The following is a 26,094-nucleotide window of genomic DNA, read 5'->3' on the forward strand; positions in this document are numbered from 1 at the left end:
AGGTGACAGCGAAACCTTCAGCACTGTGCTCTGTGTGCTCCTGCTGCAGGCTCAGCCCCAGAGCTGCCCTGCAGTGTCCCCACTGCCAGATGTGCAGCCTTGGTCCTGCTACCGTCCATGTCTGTCTCGGGGACAAGTCAGATGCAGCTGTGCCTCAAGCTACGCCCATCAGTGAGGATGGTGGGGATGAGCATGGGCACACTGCTCCCCAGGCTCTCTCCCTGAGCTTTCAGTGCTGTCAGAGCTGATGGCAGGGCACTGGTGGCATGGACCACATCCCTGTGCCCAGCAGTGGAGCCTGAAGACTGTCAGCTGTGAGATCTTTGATGCTGGTCCACGTCCTTGAGACAGTTGTGCCCATTTAGCCTTAAAGAAAAGCCATGCAATGGTTGCCAGCTAATAAAAGTCATGAGGGACAGAAACATCCACTTGGAGGACTTTCTGAATATGCAAACGTATTACTAAAATCCAAAACTAAACCCCAAGCCAACTCAGTTATTAATAATTTCATGCCTGGAAAAAGAAATAAAGAATATTACTCTTTTCCCCTTAGCAGCCTGGTCCATCAGGAGTGCTTGATAGGCATGTGGTGCACCCATCAATAGAACCAGCAGATAACAGTGAGGGACTGGCTTGAGGCTGGGAAGCAGGCTGTCCCTGTCACTTGTAATCTTCTCACATCCAGAGGCATCTTAAGGCCTTTCTAAACACGCTGATACTGCCTGAAAATCACTGAAAAAACCCAGCCTCTGTTTGTGTTAACAGGATGAGAAAGTGCAAGGCTTCCTGTTATGTGTGTGTGACAGCTACAGATAAGCAGAGACCTCTGGACAGGAAATCCGCCCAACTTCTGCAGTGTGATTTGCCCGAAGCTGAGGAGCTCTTTTTAGATCGAAGCACCAACAGAATGAGACAGGGCTGGCCAGAAAATGGGGGACACGCTGGAGAAGAGCTCTGAAGAGCCCGAGATCTCTTTGAACAATGAGTGTTCGACGAAAATGGGGGACCTGGTGGAAGTCTCCAGTGGTGAAAAGGTCAAGTTTGATGATACAGGTCTCTCTCTGGTGCTCCAGAATGGCCTTGAGAACCTTCGGCTTGAAAATTCCCTTACTGATGTCATCCTGTGCGTGGGCAGCAGGGAATTCTCCTGTCACCGAGTGGTCCTTGCTGCAGCAAGCAATTATTTCAGGTAAGGTTTGTAACAAACAAAACCAATACACTTATTTTGCTTCTTAGACTTGAACTGTAGGTCTTCAAGGAGTGCAAACTGGGTGTTAAAGTCTTTCAGTTTTTTTTAAAGTTGGAGACTTAAATAAGGCAGGTGCTAAGTTGTGGATTTGCTGGAGTTCTGATACCAGCATTCAAAAAGTCTGCTGGAGGCAGGCAAAGGAAAACAGAATATTGGCAGACAAGTGCATGAAAAAAGGGTGTTTTGACCAAGCATCTTTAGCCACTTGTCTTGTCCTTTTGGGACCTGAGCAAAGAGGAATACTCATTCAGATAGCAGGGTATTTTTATTGAAATAGGAGTGGGTTTCTGGAACTTGCTAATTTTTTCTGTTACCATTCTCAGGTAAAAATATATATTGCATTAAATTGTTGAGGAGGAAAGAGAAGGAATTTTCCATCTGGAAATCAGTTGCAATGGGAAATATCCCCTTGAAAGCATTTCCTTCTGGTCCACTTGAATTTTTCATTCTTTCAGTACAATAGATATTCTATCTGAGACTACTGGCCAATAAGAACAAATTTTAGACACACAGAGGAACTTAGTATCAGCTTTAGCACAGATTTTCCATATAATTTAGACAATATCATTTAGACCATCACATTTGCATGGCTGGGATTTTTTTCTTTCTTTCATTTACTGCTAAAGTGGTCAGATGACTGAACAGCTACAGGGGAAACACGAGAAAAAAGAACCTGTGACCACTTGTGACATGAGCAGAGAGCTAATTTTATATGGAGTCTGGTAAGCTTTGCTGGTAGTGCCTGGAAGAACAGTTCTGCTTTTCTAATCTAGAGTAGAGATTGTGTCTGTGAATATTTGGAGACAGGTATTATTTCTACAGAGAGACTACATTTATTGCATATGAGAAAATATACAGCTAAAAGCAGAGATGTCCAAATATATCTTACCAGCATTATGTGTGTAATGGACAGCAGATGCACAAATTAAAATCAAAATTATCATAATGATACTTTGACAAAAAACTCCAATTTCACTATAAATAAAGATGCTGCAGTCAGAAGGATTTCCCAGTTAAAACCAGGCAAGATAATTTTATGAGAACAGCTGTTGGCCAGCTCTCCACTGAACTTTTCCTGAGCTACAGCCTGTCCCTTGGAAGGAAGGAGGATACCTGGCTGGAGCTCATCTCATCCCAAGGCAACTGCACACGTGTGCAGGGTCTGCCCCTCTGGGTGCTTCTGTTTGGCTTGCCTTCCCACAGAGCTGAGATTTATTACATCTCACTGTCTGCCAGTGCCTCTTGTCGTGACTCTTTGGGTTATTTTCAGTCACATTTGGCACAGGATGGAGGTCTCAAACCTGAAATTCCCGTGAGTTTGATGGAAATTTGCAGCTAGGAGAGGAGAGATGCTGGGCTGGCACCCTTGGTGTGCTGCAGGGTAAGGAGCAGGGTGTCCTGGCACACAGTGCCCAGAACAACCACACTGCCCTGCCCTGCTGGGCACAGCCAGCACAGGGCTGAGCTCCTGCGAGGGACCCTGAAGTGTGTCAGAGGAGTAAGGAGGCAGAATGGAGGGCTCAGGAAGAGGAAGCTGAGGTTACTGGGAGGAGGGAAAGAAGGACACAAGTCTGCAGGGAACTGAGCTTTGCTGGCTCTGCTGCTCACAAGGAGCCTTCATTCATCTTGCCATAATTCTCTAGAAGCTGCATGGCCCCAGAGAAAGAAGGAATTTGTAAATCCCACTGTTCCTGTGAGCACTTTCCATGCTATTACAGCACTCCTAACAGCCATGCACAGGAGTAAAGCAAAGGGACCCAGTGACTCATGGGCTTCATTCCCCTGCCTGTTACACAACCCCTTCCTGAACGCTGGGTGCCACAGTGTGGGCAATCCACAGCAGCTGGCTGGAACACACTTTAACAAAACTAACCACTTCTAGGTTAGCTTTGTTTAACTAACTTTGTTTAACTAACTAACTTTGTTAGAAGGCTTCTTCTGGCCTTTTTCAGCACTACTGGAGAGTAGATAGACTAATTCTTGTGACATCCTGCACCCGTAGACATAAAAACTGTTGCTCTCCATTTACCTCCATGATGATAACAGAGCAGAAAAGAGAAATACCAGCTGAATAAGGTGGAACAGTAGTTCTTTAATCCTGCACTGCCCAAGAGTAGTGAGAGAATGAGGTTGAATCCATTTTCCAGAGTATCCTTGAGCTCCAGCATGGTTGTTTGAAGTCAGGTTCATAGTTCCAAGCACAAGCATTCCTATGTGGGAGGATGCTTAAAACGTGCTTCACAAAACTGCAACCCATCATTTATTTTACTGAGATTTCTCTGATTTTAAATTAGAAAAAATTTAGAATTTTTTCTAAAATTACCCATTTTTGGGTATCTAACTTTGGCACCGGACCCTTAATTCAGATGTGCATTTCTTAGAGTACATGTTGGTTCAAATGTGCAGTTTAGAATCACACAGGGACTAGACCCAGGGAATCATACAATGGAATTAGTAGCCATATCTGAAGGATTTAGATCAGAATAAGGATAAATTCAGAAAGATTCAGAGACATAATTTTAATCCTTAGGAGAGAAGCTCATCCTAATCAACCTGAGTGGTGTCAGGTGCTCCCCTTCCAGCACACAGGGTGAGAACAAGAACCACTCCATCTGAGCAGAAGGAAGGCCACAGGAGTCAGCTCTCCTGTGCAGCACTGCCCAAATTCAGCCCTGCCATGATCTAGAGCAGAGAACTGGTGGGAGAGCACCATGCTTTAGAAGTGTGAGTCCTGCAGCTCACAGCTACACCCTACGAAATTGGGAGCGGATGGCAGCTCTAAACCAATGACAAAGATTAGGAGACAGATAGGCCAAAGCACTTTGAGCAGACCCTGTGCAAAGGCACCAGCAGAAGGCTGAGGCTGGTTTCTGAGCAGCCTTGCCCAAGTGTCACACTGGGTATCTCTGACTGACCCTAGCAAACTCTCCGCTCTGTGGGGCAGAAGTGAGACTCACCTCCCCGACAGGGATGGGTCAATACAAGTCTGGAGTCACCAGCTCAAGAGAAGAAAGGAAGAAGATCAGACACCACCTGCACCCTCCACGGGCCTGTTTCTTGTTCACGTGAGACGTCCGCAGCCATCAATCCCGCACGACTGGAACAGCTCTCCCGTGCCAGCCTCCCTCTCCGGGCTGGAGCCCATTCCCAGGGAGCAGTGGGAACTGAGGGCTGCTCTTTTCAGATGGCCACCTCTGTCAGAGGCCCACACATCGCCTCTTACATCACCTGACAGTGCCAGAGGGAGGGAAGCTAAATGAATCTCAGTCTTGTGGTCACCAAAGTTAAGGAGCATTTGTCTAAATGCCTTGAAATATTCTGGTTTCAGTAGCAGCAGAAGCTGGACCATGAGGCAGGACAGTGAAGCAAAAACCTCTAATGAGCTGAGTGAAAGGAAAAATGAGAATTTTGGCTGAACAACTTTTCTGACAAGTAACTTCTCTGCCCAAATTTCCTGCTCAAAAGTTAGGCCTCTCTATCCAGAGGCAGTTTTGCACACTGAGGTAACTAAGACCTTGCTATAAAATTTCTGCTGAGGTAAGGAACAGGTAGTTCTTAGAGCAAGTAGCAGCTGGTATCTTCCATCCATTTGCCATTCATCGTGCCTAACTGCTTTGCAATAAAATCTGTTTACGTTTTGGCTCCAGTAAGATGTGTCAGTCAGACAGCTTAATTCAGGCACTTCTTTTACAAGAAAAGCATGGCCTAAGACTTGGGACCTCTAGACATTTTCCAGGTTGCATTGTCCTGTCAACATTGTGTGTGACTAATAAAGAAGGCCTGGAATGCAAGGTAAAGAGTGCTTCTAATTGCACTTTAGATCTGCACATGTTTTTCACCAATGCAGTTACAAGAGGACTCACGTAATTCTGATCTGTTGAGAGAGATTCCAAATAATGTGACATCTTGTTCTCTGAATGCAGTAAACAAGAAGGGGCTGATCAAAATCCTAAGTAAAAGCAAAAAGCATTGGAAAAAATACTTAAATCTATAAATTGAAAATGCAGAGGAAGATGTGAGTGTTTGTCCTGCAGCTGTCACAATGCAAAGTGGATGAAAATTCCCCTTAGAGAATTTCTGATTTATACCCCACATGAAATATCTGCCTAGTGCCAAAGGTATGCCTTGTGGTCATCTTTCAAATGCAGTACTATTCACCAAAGAAGAGTTGCTATCTACATGTATGAAATTACTGCATTTTCTGCCTAACAGTAGTTCCAATTCATGCAAATTCAATTGTTTCTCTAGCCAAGAGGTACCAACTCTACAATCCCAAAATTTAGAAGAAAAGTAGGGTTCTAAATTAGAAGAAAGCCATAAGCCATTCTCCCCTGGCCCACCACTGGTGTTAATGTGGCCCAAGACACGTTGGGAAGCTGAGAAGTCAGGCTCAGACACGTGGCTCTGCTCTGGCCTCGGGGCTCAGTCCCAGCAGAGTCCTGCAGCTCGGAAGCAGGGGGGCATTGACCTGCCAAGGGGTACAAAGCACATGGGCTAATGAAGTTTGGAAAATTCCACACCTTAACGAGCTGCAGGACTCTGCACTAGAAACACAGCAAGAGGCCAGCAGGTGAGAGAGCAGCACTGCTCCAGTCCCAGCTGCCCTTTGCTGCCATGGAGCCCTAGGTCTGCTGTAGAGGACAGCTTGGAGGAATGCATCATGTGTGTATGCCTTATCAAACTCACGAGTACACAGGAAGAAGAGCAACAAAAAGGTATTTTCTTGTTTCTTTTCAACAGGAGTAATTGCATAAAATATGAAGCAATCAAAGTATTCTGTGTTGAAATCTAAATAGCCCAGTGTTTTCAGAATGCCTCATCCTGACTGGAATGCAGTAAAAGATAAATGTCTTTCTTTCCAGGGCCATGTTCTGCAATGATTTAAGAGAGAAATATGAGGAGAAGATCATACTAAAAGGAGTTGATGCAGAAACCATGAATATACTCTTGGACTACACTTACACCAGCAAGATGCTCATCACAAAGCAAAATGTACAAAAGGTCTTGGAAGCCGCCAGCCTCTTTCAGGTACAGATAACTCAGATGCACTGACCCAATCTCACTGCTCTGGCAACACCGTGTCTTACTCTGGTTAGCACACTGCAAACTTCTCTGATTTCATGGGTTCTGGAAGCATTTTGCTTCATATTTACTTCCATTGAAGTAAAAAATGGCAGTGGTAGCCATGTACTGGAAATTTGCTGTGCTGAGTGCCATGCAAACAGGAAAAGAGCCTGGCTGTGCCTCCAAGAGCTGCTCCCATGTGCTGCCTGCCTGGCAGTGCTCCCCAAAATTCAGGTCAGCCTGTGAAGGCCAGTCAGAAGGGTTAGTGGGCAGCAGCTGGCATGGCTGGCCAGAGCAGGAAGTTACTTTGCCTTTCTGTCTCCCCTACCCTGAGATGAAGGCCTGCCAGCCAAAGTTAGCATCCTCCTTTGTAGAACTCGTGATGTAAAGGGTTTTAGTCATGACCTGGGATTTGTGGGAGGCTGGAGTTGGTCAGTGTTACTCAACCTTTGGTCCATGAGGTATTCACGTGTCCTGTAAATCACCTGTGAGGTCTACCTAATTGCAGTGTCTGGTACCATGCTGCAAATTGCTAACAAATTGTAACCAACATAACCTGCCAAGTGCCAATGTGCATGTGTGTGTCCATTCCTCTCATTAGGGAAGGCAAGAAACACCCAACTCCGTGATCATTGTGGCCCATGAGGGAATTCAGGTTCCTGAATCTTACATGGAAATTTTGCTCTGCAGTTCTGGAACTCTGCTTTCTAGCACCCCAGTCCTGTGAGGAGCAGCTGAGGGGGCTGGGGGTGCTCAGTTTGGAGGCTCAGGGGGGACCCTATTGCTCTCCTCACCTCCCTGACAGGAGGCTGTAGCCAGGTGGGGATCAGGCTCTTCTCCCAGGTAAAAAGTCATAGGACAAGAGGAAATTATCTCAAGGGATAATCTAAACCAAGGGAGGTTTAGATTAGATATTAGGAAAAAATTTCACAAAGGTAACTTTAATGTCACCTGGGTCTGCATTGCATTTTCCATGCACCAACACTACCAACTGGCAGCATTAAACAGCTACATTTGGTTCATTTTCAGGACACTTTTCTATCTTGTTTTTGTTTTCTTTTGAAACAAAAGGATCATTCCTCAGCTTTTTTTTTCCCCTTTTTTTTCCTTCTGGAAATATCTAAAGTATAAACTTATGGTTTTTCATGTATCCTCCGTACTTTTCATTAAAATTAAGATTAAATTTGATTCCCAAGGCTGGTGCTTTAAGAAAACCATCAAACTCTGTTAGAATAATGATAAAATTATGAGGTTACCATAAGTAAGAAAAGTAAACTATAAAAAACTAGATAAACCTAGAACACCAGAAATATTCAGCTAAAAACTTTTGTTGTCTTGGATACTATCAAGTTTTATAAAGCCTCATTATAAATTTATAAGGCCTCTCATTATAAATGTGAGGGTTTGGGCTGAAAATGTGTTTTGTGCAAAAAAGATTTAGTAACTACTAAATCTTTAATAATCTGCTATATCAAGCTGACACAACTAGAGTTCTGCCAGATTGTCCGTGCTATTCATGCAGCAGAACAGAGTTGAAAGTCAAATGTTTCATTTGGATATATCAACAGCTGAAAAGATAATTTCTGCAATTTATTGTAACATTTTTGTTTGATAAATTCTCTCAAATTAGTGACGTGAGAAATCCAAATTTCAAATAGAATCTTTTTATCTGACTAGAAAGAGCTTGTAGCAGTGCCTCTTTTTAACCTTGTAGACTTGGTAAAGAGCCAAAAAAGAAATAACTTGCACAGTTCTAGATATTGCAGTATAGATATTCCGATGTAAATTATCTACTTTTCTGTAGAAACTGTTTTTGAAAAAGTTGTACATATTTATATCTTTCTTTAGTCCCTTCTAGTAAGTTTTGACCAAATGCAGTCAAAACTGGCAGTAGGAAGAGGTGGAGGGCTGTTTGGAGAGAGCAGCGTCCCTGCCACGGTGGGGGAAGCAGGTGAAGGGTTTGGAACAGCTGAACAGCTAAGCCTCACCCTCAAGTGAGCCAGACAAATTTTTTCCACCTAAAGCACAGTTGCAACATGAGTTCAATAGTCACCTCCTCTGTCTGGGCTGGTGGCTGCCCAGCCACTGCACTTGCAAGGCTGGTGCCCACCCTGGGTCCCACCCAGCAGCCTCTGCCACCCACACTGCCTGCAGAGCTGCTCATCCTTCACCCTGGCAAGGGTCAAGATCCCAGCTGCTTCCCAGGGCCATGGCAGGGAGCCCTGCTTCCCTCACCAGAACTCAGCAACAACCTCCAGACCTGTCCACATGCTCCTGCCCCCCAGGAACCTCTGTATGACCCATTCCCTCAGCAGGGCTTGCTGAGAGACCACATCAGCTGTGGTGGTGGAAGCAAAGAAATGGCGAGAGGGAAGCAGACTTCTGAGCAGATGGAAAAGAAACTCTGTTGTCACCAGAGGCTCTGGTGCCCACTGCCATGAAAATGCCAAAGTCTGTGATGCCCACTGCTATGGAAATGCCAAAGTCTGTGATGCCCACTGCCATGGAAATGCCAAAGTCTGTGATGCCCACTGCTATGGAAATGCCACGTGCAGCGGGAAGAGTGGAGGATGCCCCGAGCTGCCCCCTCTAAGCAGGGCAGGGCTGCTCTGCCCTCAGGGCATGGCTGAAGCACCACCAGCCTGATGGCCTGACTGACCCCCAAAGCACCCCTCATCCCTGGATTAATCCACTTCAGATGAGCAGACACTCCAAGGGAAACACGGCTCCAACACCTGACAGCCATCCTGAGGCCACCGAGCAGGGCAGAGCCAGGCTGGCAGTGCAGGCCACGCCGGACAGGAGGGCACCATTTGCTACCGAAGGCCTTCAGGGCAGCTGTGGGTGGGAGAAGGGCTGGCAGGCTCAGAAAGCCTCCACTCCCCAGAGAGCAGCCCTGAGGGGGCTGTGCCCCTCAGCCGGCTCCCCTGGGCTCCCTGGGGCGCAGGTGTCACCGCTGGGCCGGGACTGCTGTCCCTGCAGCCACAGCACGGCCGGTGGTGGCCCAGGGCCACCAGCTGCATGGGCAGGATCCGGCCCCAGAGCATGCTGCATGCAGAGAGGGATTCTGAGTGAGAGGGATCCTGACTGAGAGGGATTCTGAGTGAGAGGGATTCTGAGTGAGAGGGATTCTGAGTGAGAGGGATTCTGAGTGAGAGGGATTCTGAGTGAGAGGGATCCTGAATGAGAGGGATCCTGAATGAGAGGGATCCTGAATGAGAGGGATTCTGAGTGAGAGGGATTCTGAGTGAGAGGGATTCTGAGTGAGAGGGATCCTGAATGAGAGGGATTCTGAGTGAGAGACCTTTCAGTCCCCATTCCCTTCCCTTTCTGGGGGCTCCAGCCAGAGGGAGGGCTGCTGGCACTGCTTACATTCGACCATTGAATCAAAGCTGGGACAAGCGACGGCTCATATGGGGAGAACAAATTTTACTATTCAGAGTGAAAGCCAGCTGTAGGCCAAGTAAGCCATGGGAGAACATGGATTCAAATGGGTATTAGGAGAACTTATTGAGGAAACTGTTCTCAGGGAACAGGGCTTTTAAAGTGCCTGGATTGGCATTAGGAGGGGTACTCACAATGGACAAGCAGAAAATTCAGAGCTCTGCCAGAATAATCAGAGTAGATGAAGAGGCTCAGGGGTGTCTTCTTTCTGATGCTGTCTTGAGTCAGCCACCTGCTCTCCTGGGACTGACTGACATATGCCCAGCAACTTTTGGGGGAGTTCTGGGGGGAATTTAGTGTCTAAATGCAGGCAGTGGTGGAGAGACAGTGCAGCGCAGAGGTGAGGAGCAGAACCAGGGAAAGTCCTGCCTTGATTTGCTCCCAAGCAGCCCAGCCCCTCTGGTGAAGCTCTCAGCGGGGCTGTTTCTCACACCCACACCTTGCAGTTCTGCATTCGCCTGGCCACAAACAGCCCTGCAGTGAGGGAGTGGGGCCTGCTGGCCGTGGGAGCCATGTGCACCTCTCTGTCACCTCCTCAGTACTGCTCTTAACGAGCCATGTATAAATAATTAGAGAACTCTACAGAGGTTTGCTGCAGGCTGGTGAGAATGTTGTTTTGGGGTTTATTCCCAGAGTCACAGATGACTCTGACCTTGACTCACAGATGACAACAAGGTCAGATGAATGACCTTGGCCAATCCTAGGTTTGGGGTTTTTTTATGTCTCATCACCAACAATTTGAATGCTTATGCTTAATAAGCTTAATAAGGCTGATGCTTAACCTGCCTCAGGTCTGAAACCTAGCTGGTGGCAAAGTCCTTTCAGATGCTCAAGGAAATGCCCTGGTGAGTTCAAAGTGTTTGCCTCGTGCTAGCACTGAGAGCAGGCAAGGGGAATGTGGCAGGTGCTGTGGTGCTACCATGGGCCACTGATATATTTTTATCACAATTAATGTCAGTGGCAGCAACACATTCTGAGACCTCACATAGCCTTGTTCATCAGCCAGTTGCATTTCTCTAAACTTTTGACCACATCTAAATGTAAAACAGGAACTATGCAGTCTGTACACAGTGTCTGCGATCGCTCAGCTCTGATAAACAGTCTAAATATGTCAACACGATACTGATGGGTCTAGAAGATTCTACCCTAATTACTAAAACAAATCTACATACTACAGTGTTTAAAAATGTTTCGCTTCCTCTTTGCCCCTCAATTACTATTGCACAACTCTCCCCAGTGAGAAAACATAAGTTAAAAATGGTTTGCTTGCTGACACTGGGTGGAAAAACAACCCAAAAAGCACAGATGGAAATGCACAACATTAGCTCTGACCCATCTTTATTGCACTGTTCAGTGGCAGTATTTGTACCTGAAATCACAAAGGTGATGGAAAATCCATTAGGATGAAGAACTGTAACTGATCAGTTCTACCCAAAACTAGTTCTTAATTCCTGAATAATCAGCTCAGATCATAGTTTTTAGAAATATCTCACAGACACCTGTGGCCCAGAATATGTGCATTTGGGACACTCAGGTGAGGTTATTTTGCCAGGGAAATTTATGAGAGTAGTTGTGATGCTTTATTGAATGCAAGCATAGCCAGTTCTTTGATAAAGGAGACTGTGTGTAAAATGCATATCAATATTTTTTTTCAGCCAATTATGATGACAAAAGTCATTAGACCCTCTGAAGGCCTCTCCCACAAGAGATTCTTGCCAGCAAGTCCTGTCTGTCAGGAATCTCAAAAGAATTGCTGATGGCCAGTCTCTTCCTGCCATTCACCCCAGTCTAGGACTGCTGCCCATTCCTTCTGGGGCAGCACGCTGCTCCAAGCCTCCCAGACCTCAGCACTCATTCCCACCACTCTCACAAGGCCTCAGATGCATTTGGAGTTTGGATGGTGGGAGCATAAATGCAGACAGTGGAGCCACCTTCACTCTAAAACCAGACTCTGTTCTAGTTGGTCTGAGCATGATATGCAAGAAGCAGAGGAAGCAAATTGGATTCCTGGGATCCTTGTCTGTGCTTTGTAACTCCATGATTGCCAGTGCTTTGAGATCTCGTGAAGGAAAAGGGAATAGTAGGAAACCCTTTAGTGAAACAAATAAAATCCATGACTATCACAGGTCTTCTGCATCCTGGCAGAGGGAAAAGGAGCAATTGGATACAGAGGGAATAAAAACAGTGGGAGGAAGAAATTCTCATTTCGAACCGCAGCTCTTGGGAGATACCTGCAGTCAGATGATCTAATTATTGTCTCCCCCAGCTCTTTGCTGTATTGGGCATGGCTGGTTGCTCCATAGCTCTCCTGTGACTGTTTTCATTAACCCTTCTGTGCTTATACAAGCTTTTTCTGCCCACAGTTCCTGCGCATGGTAGATGCTTGTGCCAGTTTTCTCACCGAAGCGCTCCAGCCGGAGAACTGCGTTGGCATCCTGAGGCTGGCTGACGCCCACTCCCTGCACAGCCTCAAACAACAGGTACAGAACTACATTATCCAGAACTTCACCCAGGTCCTGAGCTCCGAGGAGTTCCTGGAGCTGCCGGCGGACATCCTGTGCAGCACGCTGAAGAGCGATGACCTCTGTGTCACGGAAGAGGCGCAGGTGTTCGAGACTGTGATGAACTGGGTCCGGTACAAGGAGTCGGAAAGGTTTTCTCTCCTGCCCTACGTGCTGGAGAACGTCCGGCTGCCCCTCTTGGACCCGTGGTATTTTGTAGAGACTGTTGAAGCTGATCAACTCATTAGACAGTGTCCAGATGTCTTTCCTTTGCTCCAAGAAGCAAGAATGTACCATCTGTCAGGCAATGAGGTGAGTAAAACAGGAAGGTATTAGCCAGTCTTTGTAAACGTCTCACGCTTCAGCTCAAATATCGATTTGAAAGGAGCAGTGCCATGGGGCAGAAAAAGGTAATCACACTGAATTTCCACTAACTGGTGCTACTGAAAAGTCAAAATGGGCCTCAGAATTTATCCTACTGTCTTAGACGGTTCAGAAGATTTTGGTGGATTGTTTTAAAACAAAGTGCACAGCTTCCTGTTTATGAACATCTGAGCTTGACCCTTCATACACACTCTTGCTAAATGAGGACCCCAGGTAGCTTCCCTAGTAAAAACACAAATGGTATTAGCCCTGACACATCACCCTCTCAGCTATTACTTCAAGCCCAAGAAAATAAACAATTTTCCCACCAAACAGCCATAATCTGTAATGACTCTTTCAAGTGTGAATATGTAACACCTTCCCCTGTTACTTATGGGGGAAAATGTTTCATAAAGGAAGTATTCTTCCTCCTGTGAAGAAGACAGTCTCTTTGCAGAGGAGAGGAGTGCCCATCTGCCGTTTGCAGAGGTCCCTGCACCCAAAGAGACAGATTAATCCTGACATCCAGTCGAGTCCTGTCCTGCCTGCTCAGTGCAGGCTGTGGTGGATCTCCGGTTCTTCCATTGCCCGTCCCCTTTGGAAAGTTAGGTATCAGTCACATCTCTTTGGCCAAAATACGGGGGAGAGGGGAGAGCAACCAAGAGGTCAGATTTCACAACAGGAGCAAAGTTGGTGAGTGCGAGGAAACGCGTCCTTCCTCAGCCGGGGTCAGAGGAGGGCAGGAGGGGCTGTGGGTCCGTGGCTCACGGCGGATGTGGCACTGTCACCGGCACGGCCAGGGTTAAATTAAATTAAATTACACATGTTAAAATCAGAAAGAGAAGTAAAACTTTAGGCAAGTTGCCTCCTGACGCAGCATTTAACCTATGCGCCTTGTTTGCAAGCATTTCCTCCAAGGAGGACACAAGTTTCCAAGCACCCTTCGCATTCTTTGCTCCTGGTGAACATCTACCTGGCAAGTGAACTTCTCCAGTGTCCCTGAAACAAAGACCTGGCCAATAAACTGAGCCAACAAGCAGTAAATTAGAGCTAAGCACATTTCAGACCCTGGTTCTGGCTTTAAATAAGTCTTCTAATTTTGGCTTGAAGAAAGAGCTTATACTCAAAGAAATAAATAAAAATAACCCTTCCAAAGTTGAGAATTGTTATTGTTCTGACACTAACATATCTCTTCAGGACAAATAGTAAGAGCACTTATTTTCTGCTAGCACTAACTGCAGTCTTGCTCTCTCCAAGCTCCCCAAGGCATACACAAACCTTGGGCCCCCCCTAACCCTGACCTCACTCTGTCAGCCCAAATAAAACCTGTCCTTTTCAGCTACCCAGCCTTGTCACTACTGCTCACCTGCATAGGTCTTGGTGCCATCCTGGTAATTCCTAAAAGGATCTGAAAGGATCCTAGTAAGTAGGCAAAAGCAGCTAAGTTCAGAGTTGGAAAAATCCTGCTGAAAGAAGGATACAGTAAGCTCAACTGAATGCTTCTAGGATGCTTTTCAGGCTTTCAACTTAGAAAGTGTTGGCTAATTGGTTCAGTTGATATAAGCCTGATGTGATTTGAAAAACAGGTAATCAAAGAAAAGGTCACCTGGCCTTTCTGTAGCTGTAGGTATAAGTGCTCTGCGTACTCACTCTGTCTCACTTGCATTTAGATTATTACAGAAAGGACCAAGCCCAGGATGCACGAGTTCCAGTCTGAGGTGTTTATGATCATAGGGGGCTGTACAAAAGATGAGAAGTTTGTAGCAGAAGTGACTTGCCTGGATCCTTTGAGGCGAAGCCGTCTGGAAGTAGCAAAATTACCAATCACAGAGCAGGAGCCGGAGAATGAGAATAAAAAATGGGTGGAGTTTGCATGCATTACTCTAAAAAATGAAGTCTACATATCGGGTAAGGAACAAGACATTTCTGGGAGTGCAAGAGGGGAACCAAGGGTTCTCATGATTATTTCCAGCTTTTATCAAAACCATGCTTGAGGCAGCTTTAGAAAAATTAAGCACTACAGGTATTTTAATGCTTTGGCTTTGGACATGCTCCAGAGAGCACTGGATATGTAAGGACACTGCCTAGCTCTGATTTGAGCACAGAATTCCTTTTTAGACAACATTGATCCCTATTCATGGGCACTTGTGTGCAGCACGCTAAACAGTGACTGAGGTCCCAGGAGGGTTCTTGGGAACAGTTTACCAAACATAAAATGACAAATTGCTTCAGCATCTTCTCATGACAAGTTCATTTGAAGCTCCACATGGATTGGCAAAATCTTTCCAGAATCTGAGTCATTCTGCAAAAGTCAGTCAAGAACCTGCAGGGAGCTGTCACTGATGTTTGGCTGCCCCCTGAAAGCTGCCATCACACAGGACTGCCCACTCACAGTTATTAACTTGGCAGTATAAACTGTCAAAGCCAGATGAAATCCCATGTTCCAGACACCCAGTGTGGGTCTAAAACAACTCATGTGCTGGTCATCATCCCAGAGCTTCAGGAGATGTATTTAATTTCCCACACAAATACAGCTGAGCTCCACACAGCAGTTTGATCCCAGAGCTACAGAGATTTTACTCTAACAGTCAGAATGTTAAAATCAAGCTTGCTAGACAATTTGACAGCTGCTTTGGATGGCCTGTCAAAAAATAAGTTTGATGATCTTGTTCTGCTTCCAGAGGTAACGTGACAGCAAGTTTTTCATCACTGTGTCATTACGGACCATGATACAGAGCAGGGTCTTCATGGATAGAATACTGCCTTTCTGCAAAACTGGCCATGAAATTCTATACTCCATTAAAACAGAAGAGTAGAAAGGAGGAGAGTAGGCCAAAGTGTGAATGCTTTGCTTAAATGTGAATAATGGTCCACTTCCTTTATTCAAATATGTTCCATTGCATTCTTTCTTTTGGGAGTCCACATATTTTTGATACTTCATTCCAATTTAACATTTATTAAAGCTTTATCCTGGGATAACAATTAGATTACTCTTCCTATAAGTAAAGGTATTTCCTTTCAGTCCACCATAGAGAGTTTCTGGCATTAGCCCCTCTGCTAAAGGGTAGCTGTAGAGAGGAACCTAAGTCAAACATTCCAACTAGGGAATATTCCCCTCACCCTCACACCCTTGAGTTGAGAGGTCTTTTTACCATTTGCCTTCAGTTTGTTACCCTTTCCTCTTTTTCAAGGCTTTTTGCATTCTTTTATTCCTGACATCTTTTCCAATGTCTCTTCTCCACTTTTATTTTATGTTCTATCCAGGCTACCTCCAGGCCAGGCTAACGCATTCCCTGCTGTGGTGAGTCTAAGCTGGCTTTCCCTTTGCCTCTGTTCTCACAGCTTCTCTTTCTTCCTTCTCTGCTTACTTTCATATCTCTGAGTCCCTCTCTCCATTCCCTCTTTGCCTTTCACCTTTTTGGCCTTTGTACACAAATAAAAGGCTGAGTGGACCAAAGCTATTAGCATGTTTTTCTCAGCTAAACAATTTATTAGTGTCTCAATCCCGATTAAACAGCTGCTTCCTCCTGCATGTCCTTCTACTTTTGTTTTCTTTCTTTAGCTCCTCTAATTTGCTTTTTCTCTAACTTGACTTTCATTTTTCCTAACTTCCTAACTTCCCCTTCCATGTGCTCATTTCCCTCTGTATCTTGGTGCAGTCTTCCCTGCTCCTTGAGCGTCTGAAAAATAGGAAAGTCCTTTGCACAAGATTATGACTACTGTTAGATTGTGATTTTCCCAAAACAGTTTCAATACTTTTACTGGATGGCCTGAGACACTACATTTGCAGCATAACTAAAAATGACATGAATTATCATTTACCATTCTGATGCTTTTACTAATTGGGTACAATTTCTCTTCAAATTAGAAAGAATTGTTGTCCAGAAGAAAAACAGAAACAAAATTAACTTCCAATCCTCTCAAAAATCTCTCCCTGTCCCCTGATGTGCTGCAAATTCAACCACTGGTCCAGCTCAAGCTATTACATGAGTTGCAGCCTGTGGAAGAAAGCACAAGCTCATGTCAAAGGGAAATTTCAAGGGAGAGTAAAGGGAACACCTGCAGTCTCTCAGCCCCATTGTAGCCATGAATGCTGCATTCAGGCCTTTAGGCCACTTCAGCTATTTGAGTGCAAATAAAATTCAACACATACATGTGAAAAACACCGGGACAAAAGCATTACAAACGACTCTTTCTAGCATGCTAATTATCTCTCATTCAATCTGCTGTTTGGCCCAGAGATAGGCTCCATCAGTTTGCAGTGATCTGTCTGCAGTACAGAATACCAATGAAGGCAGACATTTTCTCAATGGAATATGAACTCTCTTTTCAGTATATTCACCAGTGAAGCAAATGTTTAATCGGGAATAAGCTACTCAGTCTGTAGATGTGGTTTCAGGCTTAACTAGATCTGTCTGTATTACAGTTACACCAGCAACTGTTGGCAAACAACAGCTCTTGTCTAAAACACTGCTCTCTGCTTTAGCACAAGCAAAGATCCACTTGCAGGTCAGCTCTAGAATGAGTTTTCAGGGTCCAGTTTTGGTCTTCAAGCTATGAATATGAAGCTTATCCAAGTTTATAGAGAAAGGGACCAGAAGGAGAGGCACAAAAATGAGATCCCAGCCATATGGTCCCAGGGTTGAATAGTAAAACTTCCAAGTCCTGCAGGACTATTGTTGGTAGGAGTTCAGTCAGGTCTTTTGCTTTATGATGCAAACCACAGGGCTGGCCGGATCTGTCCTGCACAACCTGGCAGTTTTCCAGTCCAGGCCTGTCTTCAAGGGATTTGGCACTGCCAGCTGCAGCATCCTCCACTATCTTACTTAAATCACATTTGTTTATTTGTCCCTTTGCAGCAGTTCTGAAAAGCTCTGGTGTTCACAAAAATCTCCTGCATGTCACCCTGCTGTGTGGTTGGTCTCACACTCAGTATTGAAATGAAAGTGGTTGTGGTCTGGTAAAGTGAAGAACACTGATTTATCTTCACTGAATATTTGGCTGTAGAAATTGTTCAGTTTCCTTCACTATTAAGTAAACTAAATGCAGACATTTTAAACATATTGGAGTTTTAAAGTAAATACAAGCTGTGCTATCATATTTACACATGTCATGTACACTACAGGTGGCAAAGAAACAAAGCACGATGTCTGGAAATACAACGCCTCCATCAACAAATGGATACAAATTGAGTATCTCAACATTGGGCGCTGGAGACATAAAATGGCAGTGTTGGGTGGCAAAGTGTATGTCATTGGGGGCTTTGATGGCATGCAGAGAATCAACAGCATGGAAGCATATGATCCCTTTCATAACTGCTGGTCAGAGGTAAGAGGCTGCATCACGTAACATTTTAATAATTTGGAATATTTTAATCAGAAAATCTTAGGGCTTGGATTCATCAAAATGATCTTGTATAATTCTTTTAAGTATTTCTGGTCTTTAAAAACCCTAAGTATTATTTTCTATAGAAATACATATCCTTTAGAAGGTAAAAATCCCTGGATTGCCAGCCAATAATTTCCTGCGAGACATCTAATGCCTAACTTTCCATTTTTTAGTTGGCTTTTAAAGCTAGTAGTCCATAAATCACGGAGTAAGAATATAGTATGCATGAGCCAGAGCACAGGCTGAAAACTACTGCTCTTACACATTTTATATGTATATATAATGTGTCTAGCAAGCTGTGCTTTATATATGGTATGGGTTATGCATTAAAGTGAAAGTACAGGTTTGAAGGTAAACAGGATTAAACTCACTCTCTCTCCCCCACCCCCGCCCCCCCCCCAGTTCTACACTGTACTTCAAGCAATGAGAGGAGAGAATTAGGCAACCAATTAATCCATGGCAGTAATGAGATTAGGCATTATAATAGCAGATACAACCCATTGTCTCTAGATTATACAAAGCAATGTGGATGGCTCTAACAATCACAGCTGCAAGTAGCAAGATCAGTATAAACAAATTCCTTGTGCTATTTTGCAGTGTACAGAAGAATGTAAAGAAGATTTTTGGCATTTCTGATATTTCCTAGCTTCTGAATTATTGATAAAGTAATTTTATTTTCAGCATTTGAACAGAGCATATTTTTATTAAGGGTTTTTGCAGTCTTAAGAAAAAGCTGAAACATACTGCTCCCTTATCCTTAGAAACATCATCTTCTCAACCCTGCTTAAAAAGGGATGCCTGACTTCAAATTCTGCAGGCTCCCTTCCCATAGGCGTCAGTCGGACTGCTTCACATGGTTACTAATGATTCTTTTTGGTCCCCAGGCTGCTCCCCTGATGGTCAACGTGAGCTCCTTTGCAGCAGCCAGCTACAAGAAGAAGCTGTACGTGATTGGGGGGGGCCCCAACGGGAAGCTGGCCACGGACAAGACGCAGTGCTACGACCCGGCCACCAACGCGTGGAGCCTGAGGGCTGCCATGCCCGTGGAGGCCAAGTGCATCAATGCTGCCAGCTTCAGGGACCACATCTATGTGGTGGGTGAGTGCAGCACCCGTGGCTCTCCTTGTCTGCACCCAGCAGGGCTTGGCCCTGTGCTTCTGTGTGGAAGATGGCTCTTCCCGGTGAGCTTAGCGAGGGGTGGGAATCCAGGATGTTCACAAACGGCAGGGAAAGGTTCCCAAGTCAAAATCCCTCTTAGCATGGTAGCTATCTTGGAAAGCTGGAGCTAACCCAGAGACAGCTTAAAGCCATCCAAAGATGTGTTCATAGTGGCAAGGGCATGACCTCATAGCTACATCATGTCCCCTCTCCTCTCCAGGGGCATTACACAGCCCACTGCATGCAGGATTTATGCTGGGATAAGAGTATGAGGAGCAGGTCAGGGGAGCAGAGCCACTGAGACCCAAAGACTCAGAGCTCTTCACTTGATTGCACTTGGGGTTAATTCAGTCAATCACCAGAACTGGAAGAAAAAAATGGAAGGACAAGAGTTTGAGCTGAAATATGGGGGGAGGAGGGAGCCTGCACACATCTCCAGATGGTACTACAACAACCAAAAGAAAAGAAGAACTTTGTTGCCAAATCAGGAGCTCTGAAAATTTTCCCCTTCCTCTTTCAGCATTGGAGCAGGGAATTTCAGTATAATCAATATGGTGCCGAGAGCTGGCATAGAGCTGGAGTATTCACCAAATAATGAATGGTGCTCTGGAGGGAGATTTGTAATCTGCATTTGTGTGCACATACACACACACCCACACCCCTTTTGTGTACATATATGCCTCATGTTTGTCCTCAGGATTGGAGTTGACATCACCCTGTTTGTACAGGATGACAGAGAGAGAAGGCACATGACTTATGGGCTAGCTGATATACCTCCTGATAAAATGGACATGAAACTCCAGTCACATTCATTCAGCATCTTTCAGCCAGCAACATCCACCAGTAAATCTCTAGTTTATCTATCTGAGAAGCAAATCTACTCCAATTGGATAGAAATCAGCACCATATGAAATTTAAAAGATAAAAGAGCATTTGCATTCAAAGCAATTGAATTACCCAGACTGATGAATTACCAACTGCCAGGTGAATCACTACAACTAACAATGTCTGTTTTCAGCCTGTTCCAATTAAGTCACCTCTGAATGACTTGATCACCCCTCAGGTACTACACTAGTATTGTCAAACTCAGCATCTGTTATAAGTACCACAGATAAATGCTTACTTTGCCAGCAGGAAGGATCCCAGGTATTGTTGCACCTCTTCAATAAGACCATGGCTTCAAGATTTCCCTATCCAGAACAGTACCAGACTCTTTTCAGTGGTGGCCAGGGACAGGACAAGGAACTGTGACCATAACTACAACATAAGAAGTTCCACCTCAGCCTGAGGAAGGACTTCTTTATCTTGAGGGTTGCAGAGCACTGAAACAGCTGCCCAGTGAGGTTGTGTAGTTTCCCTCTCTGGAGACATTCCAAACCCACCTGGATGCATTCCAGTGTAACCTGCTCCAGGTGACCCTGCCTTGGCAGAGGAGTTGGACTGGATAACCTCCAGAGATCTCTTCCAACCCTAACAATTCTGTGATTCTGTACAGCTAATACAGAAGACATATTCAGTGCCTGCAAATTCAGAATAAGAACCATTTAGCTGTTGGTAATCTTGGTAGGGAATGTATTTTCATAGCCTTTCATGAGAATTGAGGTATTGACCATTTTTTCAAGAGAAAAGGCCACTGCAAGACTGAAAAGGTACACTAAGAACCTTTACTAAGAATCATTAATAACTTCAGTTTTGGGAAACACAGAGAAACTGAAGGTCACTCTCTATTTAACTGTTGGTCACTCTCCAACAAACCTGTAGAAAGATTATTGATTCAGTCTGACAAACTCTAAACAAGGAAGGGTTTTTGAAAGCAGCCAGTTCCAGGAAGAACAAGGATTGATGGACAGAGGAATGAGTGGAAAAATCCTGTACCTATTCCTAAAAGTGAAGGTTTACCACAGCTGGTCCTCCATGATCTAAGTACCTTTAGACAAAATAGCATTTTTCTGAAGCTGTGTCCTTAGCTGGAGCAGCAGGTATGAGAAAGATCTGTTGCTAGGTACACTGTGGTCACACTGGAGGATCACAGCAGTTTGTTCTGGCCCTAAATTCCACAGCCTTATAAAAAATAAATGGCCTTCTGCAGATCAGGCTTTCAAAACAATAAAGTATCCTGTGACCTTGTTTTTTCTTGGCTTTGGGGCAGAAACCGTTTTTACGAATGTCAGGAACAGTCTTGTTGAAGTGGATGGTTGAATTAAAATCCCTTACAGGAACGGTCAGTGCAAACCAATATCCATTTCCTTCCCAGGTGGGGCAATGAAAGCTCTGTACTCCTACAGCCCCCAGGAGGACACATGGTGCCTGGTGACTCAGTTTACCCACGAGAGAGCCAGCTGTGGGATTTCTCCTTGCAACAACAAGCTGTTCATCACTGGTGGCCGAGACGAAAAGAACGAAGTCATTGCAACAGTGCTCTGCTGGGACCCTGAAACTCAGAAGCTGACAGAAGAGTGTGTCCTGCCCCGGGGGGTGTCTCACCACGGCAGCGTTACCCTCAGGAAGTCCTACACACCCATCCGTAAGGTCGTGCCCGGGGCAGTTTCTGTCTGAGCCCGCTGCCTCCTGGCACAGACTGCAGTGAGGATGGGTTTGAGCTCCGGGGAGCAATGGATGGGAACACCACCACAGGTCCTCTGCGGGCATCTGTACATATGCACAGTCCTTGTTTTCCTGTGTACATTATATCCTTAAATTATCTTAATTCCTTCCCTCCACAGAAAAAACAAAGGGACCAGCTGTAGTCTACTCCTGCCAACACAATACCTCGAATCAGTCAAAGAAATGTAGGTGGGAAATTTACTTCCCAGCTATATCTACCCTGGAATGTGCTTGAAATGGCTCAGTCTGATCCCAGAGTTTGGTCAACTATTTATTTTGTTAAGTTGGATTTGCAATACCTACTAGTGAAAAAAGAGAAGTTGCTTTTGGAATTAAATATTTGTAACTTTGGTAGGACATCAAATTGTGTCTTCCAAAGCTGTGCTTTTTTTTCTCCCAGAGTTTGGCACATTAGATTAAGTTTGAACCAGCTTGTTTGTTTGTTTGAAGATACTTTGTTGGCTTTTCAGTTCTGCATGACCAAAAAACATCCATCTCAGTTTGCAAACCTTGCTGTCATTCCAAGAAAGAGACTGCACAGGCTGCAAATGTAAATGAACGCTAAATTTTTTCCATGTCACATTCACTGCGGCTGTTTTCTGAATAAAACAGGCCAAAACGTGGTTTCCCTTTCCTTTGCTGTGCGTCTCGGTGGCTGTTGTTCCTGGAAGGGCTTTTCTTCATCCCCGTTCCATCCCCCGCTCCATCCCCGGCTCCATCCCCGGCTCCATCCCCGGCTCCATCCCCGCCCCCATCCCCGCTCCATCCCCGCTCCATCCCCGCTCCATCCCCCGCTCCATCCCCCGCTCCATCCCCGCTCCATCCCCGCTCCATCCCCCGCTCCATCCCCGCTCCATCCCCGCTCCATCCCCCGCTCCATCCCCCGCTCCATCCCCGGCTCCATCCCCGCTCCATCCCCCGCTCCATCCCCGCTCCATCCCCGCTCCATCCCCCGCTCCATCCCCCGCTCCATCCCCGCTCCATCCCCGGCTCCATCCCCGCTCCATCCCCGCTCCATCCCCGCCTCCATCCCCCGCTCCATCCCCGGCTCCATCCCCGGCTCCATCCCCGGCTCCATCCCCGCTCCATCCCCGCTCCATCCCCGCTCCATCCCCGCTCCATCCCCGCTCCATCCCCGACTCCATCCCCGGCTCCATCCCCGCTCCATCCCCGCCTCGATCCCCCGCTCCATCCCCCGCTCCATCCCCGACTCCATCCCCGCTCCATCCCCGCTCCATCCCCGCTCCATCCCCCACTCCATCCCCCGCTCCATCCCCGCTCCATCCCCGCCTCCATCCCCCGCTCCATCCCCCGCTCCATCCCCCGCTCCATCCCGGCTCCATCCCCGCCTCCATCCCCGCCTCCATCCCCGGCTCCATCCCCGGCTCCATCCCCGCTCCATCCCCGCCTCCATCCCCCGCTCCATCCCCGCTCCATCCCCCGCTCCATCCCCCGCTCCATCCCCGCTCCATCCCCGCTCCATCCCCCGCTCCATCCCCGGCTCCATCCCCGCTCCATCCCCGCTCCATCCCCGCCTCCATCCCCCGCTCCATCCCCCGCTCCATCCCCGGCTCCATCCCCGCTCCATCCCCGCTCCATCCCCGCCTCCATCCCCCGCTCCATCCCCGGCTCCATCCCCGGCTCCATCCCCGGCTCCATCCCCGCCTCCATCCCCGCTCCATCCCCGCTCCATCCCCCGCTCCATCCCCCGCTCCATCCCCGGCTCCAGGCCCGGCTCCATCCCCGGCTCCATCCCCGGCTCCATCCCCGGCTCCATCCCCGCTCCATCCCCCGCTCCATCCCCGGCTCCATCCCCGGCTCCATCCCCCGCTCCATCCCCGGCTCCATCCCCGGCTCCACCCCCGCCTCCATCCCCGCTCCATCCCCGGCTCCATCCCCCGCTCCATCCCCGGCTCCATCCCCGGCTCCATCCCCCGCTCCATCCCCGGCTCCATCCCCGGCTCCATCCCCGCTGGGTGGCACTGCGCTCCCGGCGTTTTCCTCACGGGTTCTGCTTTCCTGGAACGCACCCGGACAAAACATTCTGCTGGAGAGAAAAACAGTTCCAGGTACTGTTCCCAGCCTGGTTCATGAGACTGTCACATGCTGTACCAGAGGGGGCAAATGTTCAACAGGCCAGGAGGGCACAAGTCTCAAATCCCAGCATCTGGGTCAGTTGTAGGGAAAGAAAAACAAACATTGAAGAGGTCACGCCCGGGACGCCCTGGGATACTCTTGGCCGAAGACTGGGAACATATTCCCGTCCCTCCTCCCCTGCCTAGCTGCTGGAAAGAGCCAACTCACTATTAAATCAAGACAGAAAATACAGTGCAAAACAAATCTCTCCAAGTGGAGAGCAGTGACTCCTTCCAGCCTTCCCTCCCTCTCTGTAATGTCTCCTTTTGCCTTATACAGTATTAAAAATAATATTTCTGTCATGCTAGGCTGGGAGAAAACCACGGGTTCCTGAATTTCAGCACACTAATGCCAGAGTGCTCAGTGGTGTGGCAGGGCCTGCAGACACTCCTGGTGCAGGCTGAGCAGGGAAGACACAGCCCATGGGGCAGATACAACCCTCCAGCAGGTCTCCACTGTGTCCTTCCCTCAGAAAGACTGCAAGAAATCCTGATTCTTCTGCAATTTGCCCCATGCCTTGAATTAATCTCTGTAATTTCAGCCAATCCCCACATTTTCTCACCAATTCTCCCACAGACCTTCCATTTTCAACTACTTTTTAATTGCTCCCCTTCTTTGTTATGTGCTGTTGTTCTGCAGGGTCAGCACACCTCGCACTTCCATGCTGACTCTCACTCTCCCATCCCACTCTGCTTTTCAGAGGGCATGAAGAAGTACCCTCCAGACAGAATATTTTATTTCAAAAGGTTTTTGTGAAGAACAGTTACCACCTTTGACTTGGTTGGTAGCACTGGCTGGCCTAGAGGGACAGAGAAGGTGGATAAATGGGAGGGTTCTCTCTTTCCTCTTGAGAAGCTGCATTTTATATCTTTACCTGTTGGAAAAACTAACTGTAACAGCTGTTGAATCTGTTCTTCCTACTGAGAATCATCCTAAAAACCAGCAGCCCTCAGGAACTGGCTGTTGATTTTCTCCCTGTAATGTTTTTAGCAAAAACTTGTATTTTTTTTCCTTGAGAAAGATAAATCACTGAATTAGGAAAAGGTTGTCCAAATAAACTTCCTAATACAAATTCTTAACTCCACATCTCAAAGGCAGGAATCAGTCTCTTGTCTGTCCTAAGGTGGTTTTCTAGTCACATGTGCAAACCTTGGGCAATCATAAGCCAAAACAGCTCTCACTGACAAACACGAGACAGCACAATCACAGCTTGGCTTCTTTCCCCTCTCCTAACTCATGAATCGCTCACTAATTCCAACATTTTAATAGCAATGAGTGAAGAGTTGTGGTTATTTGCCTCTCTGCTCTTTGTACCCTCTGGATTCATGTTGCAATCGGAAGGACTTGAAGTATATTGAAAAACAAAGCCATTCAAATCTGTAGTTTTATACAGATGCCAAAAATCATAAGGTTTGTGAAAACAATGGCAAGAACCAGCAGTTCTGGGCACTCATTTGTCAGCAGTAAATGGGGTGGAGGCAGGGGTAGAGACAGGAGACAACAAAATCAAGTTTCAAAACCTTGCAATTTCCTTTTCCTATCACAGGCTCTTTCTCTCTCATCTGCCCTGTATCCCCCTCTCTGCAGGGAATGACCACAGCCACAGTTTCTGCCCAAGGAGCACAGAGTATCAGATGTAGAAACCAGTGACCAGCGAGGCACAGGCTGGCCCTGCAGAGCTCCCTGAGCTGCCTTGGGGCAGCTGGTGCTGCTCCCCAGCACTGGCACGGCCCCAGGGCTCTCGGGCTGCCCCCAGTGCAACCAGGCAAGGGCACTTTCCTTCTGCCCTCTTCCTATATTACAGTTCCAGTAGAAAATGACACAGCCAATTGATGGAGCAGAAGTAGACACTCCAATAGTAATTACTAAAACTGCAGGAGGTTAATCAGTTTTACTGAATAATTACTCAAATGCTTGCCATGAACTGTACCTCAAATCCAAAGCTGTGTGCTTGTTTACCTGCATGGAGATCCTCCGTATCTCCTGACAGTGAAACTGATCTCATTTGAGGCACAGACCTACCTCTGATGTAATTATGTCTGCAGTGCTGTATGGCACAGCCCCAGCCCCTGGAATGCTGGTCTGACTCCCTTCAGTCTGCAGGTTACAGACAGCAAACTGCACTTTAAATCCAGCTGGGGAGGGAAGAGAGCAGAGGTAAACGTTGTGACAGTATTGGCACAAGAA

At 46.6% G+C, this 26,094-nt stretch overlaps 2 protein-coding genes across 6 annotated transcripts in view; one reads left to right on the forward strand and one right to left on the reverse strand.

Moving 5' to 3' along the window:
- The first annotated feature begins 770 nt into the window (after positions 1-770).
- Positions 771-22,405, forward strand: KLHL6 (kelch like family member 6). The gene is made up of 7 exons (XM_021555801.3): positions 771-1,189; positions 6,112-6,277; positions 12,121-12,570; positions 14,292-14,529; positions 17,747-17,949; positions 18,894-19,107; positions 21,422-22,405. The coding sequence occupies exons 1-7, from the start codon at positions 930-932 to the stop codon at positions 21,721-21,723; spliced, it is 1,833 nt and encodes a 610-aa protein (XP_021411476.1). The 5' UTR covers positions 771-929; the 3' UTR covers positions 21,724-22,405.
- The window catches only part of GPR148 (G protein-coupled receptor 148), a 29,759-nt gene continuing 16,084 nt past the window's right edge, over positions 12,420-26,094 (reverse strand). Inside the window, exons 1-3 of one of the 5 annotated variants that reach the window (XR_014957155.1) lie at positions 20,550-21,427; positions 13,988-20,424; positions 12,420-12,555 (exon numbers count right to left, since the gene is read on the reverse strand). The gene's annotated coding sequence lies outside the window, so the exon portion shown is untranslated. Of the gene's footprint in view, positions 12,556-13,987; positions 20,425-20,549; positions 21,428-23,366; positions 23,816-25,866; positions 26,043-26,094 lie in introns of those variants that run through there. The other 4 variants (XM_085586993.1, XM_085586992.1, XM_085586994.1 and 1 more) reach the window with 4 other exon arrangements.

Source organism: Lonchura striata, chromosome 9 (genome assembly GCF_050655825.1).
Source record: "Lonchura striata isolate lonStrDom1 chromosome 9, ASM5065582v1, whole genome shotgun sequence".
Classification (NCBI taxonomy): Eukaryota; Metazoa; Chordata; class Aves; order Passeriformes; family Estrildidae; genus Lonchura; species Lonchura striata.

What these genes read in the sequence shown, in the direction of transcription:
- KLHL6 (XM_021555801.3), top strand. Translation starts at nt 930, where the DNA reads ATGGGGGACACGCTGGAGAAGAGCTCTGAAGAGCCCGAGATCTCTTTG. An exon ending in ACCATCTGTCAGGCAATGAG is followed by an intron (nt 12,571 to 14,291) that starts GTGAGTAAAACA and finishes ACTTGCATTTAG; the next exon opens with ATTATTACAGAAAGGACCAA. An exon ending in TTCATAACTGCTGGTCAGAG is followed by an intron (nt 17,950 to 18,893) that starts GTAAGAGGCTGC and finishes TTTGGTCCCCAG; the next exon opens with GCTGCTCCCCTGATGGTCAA.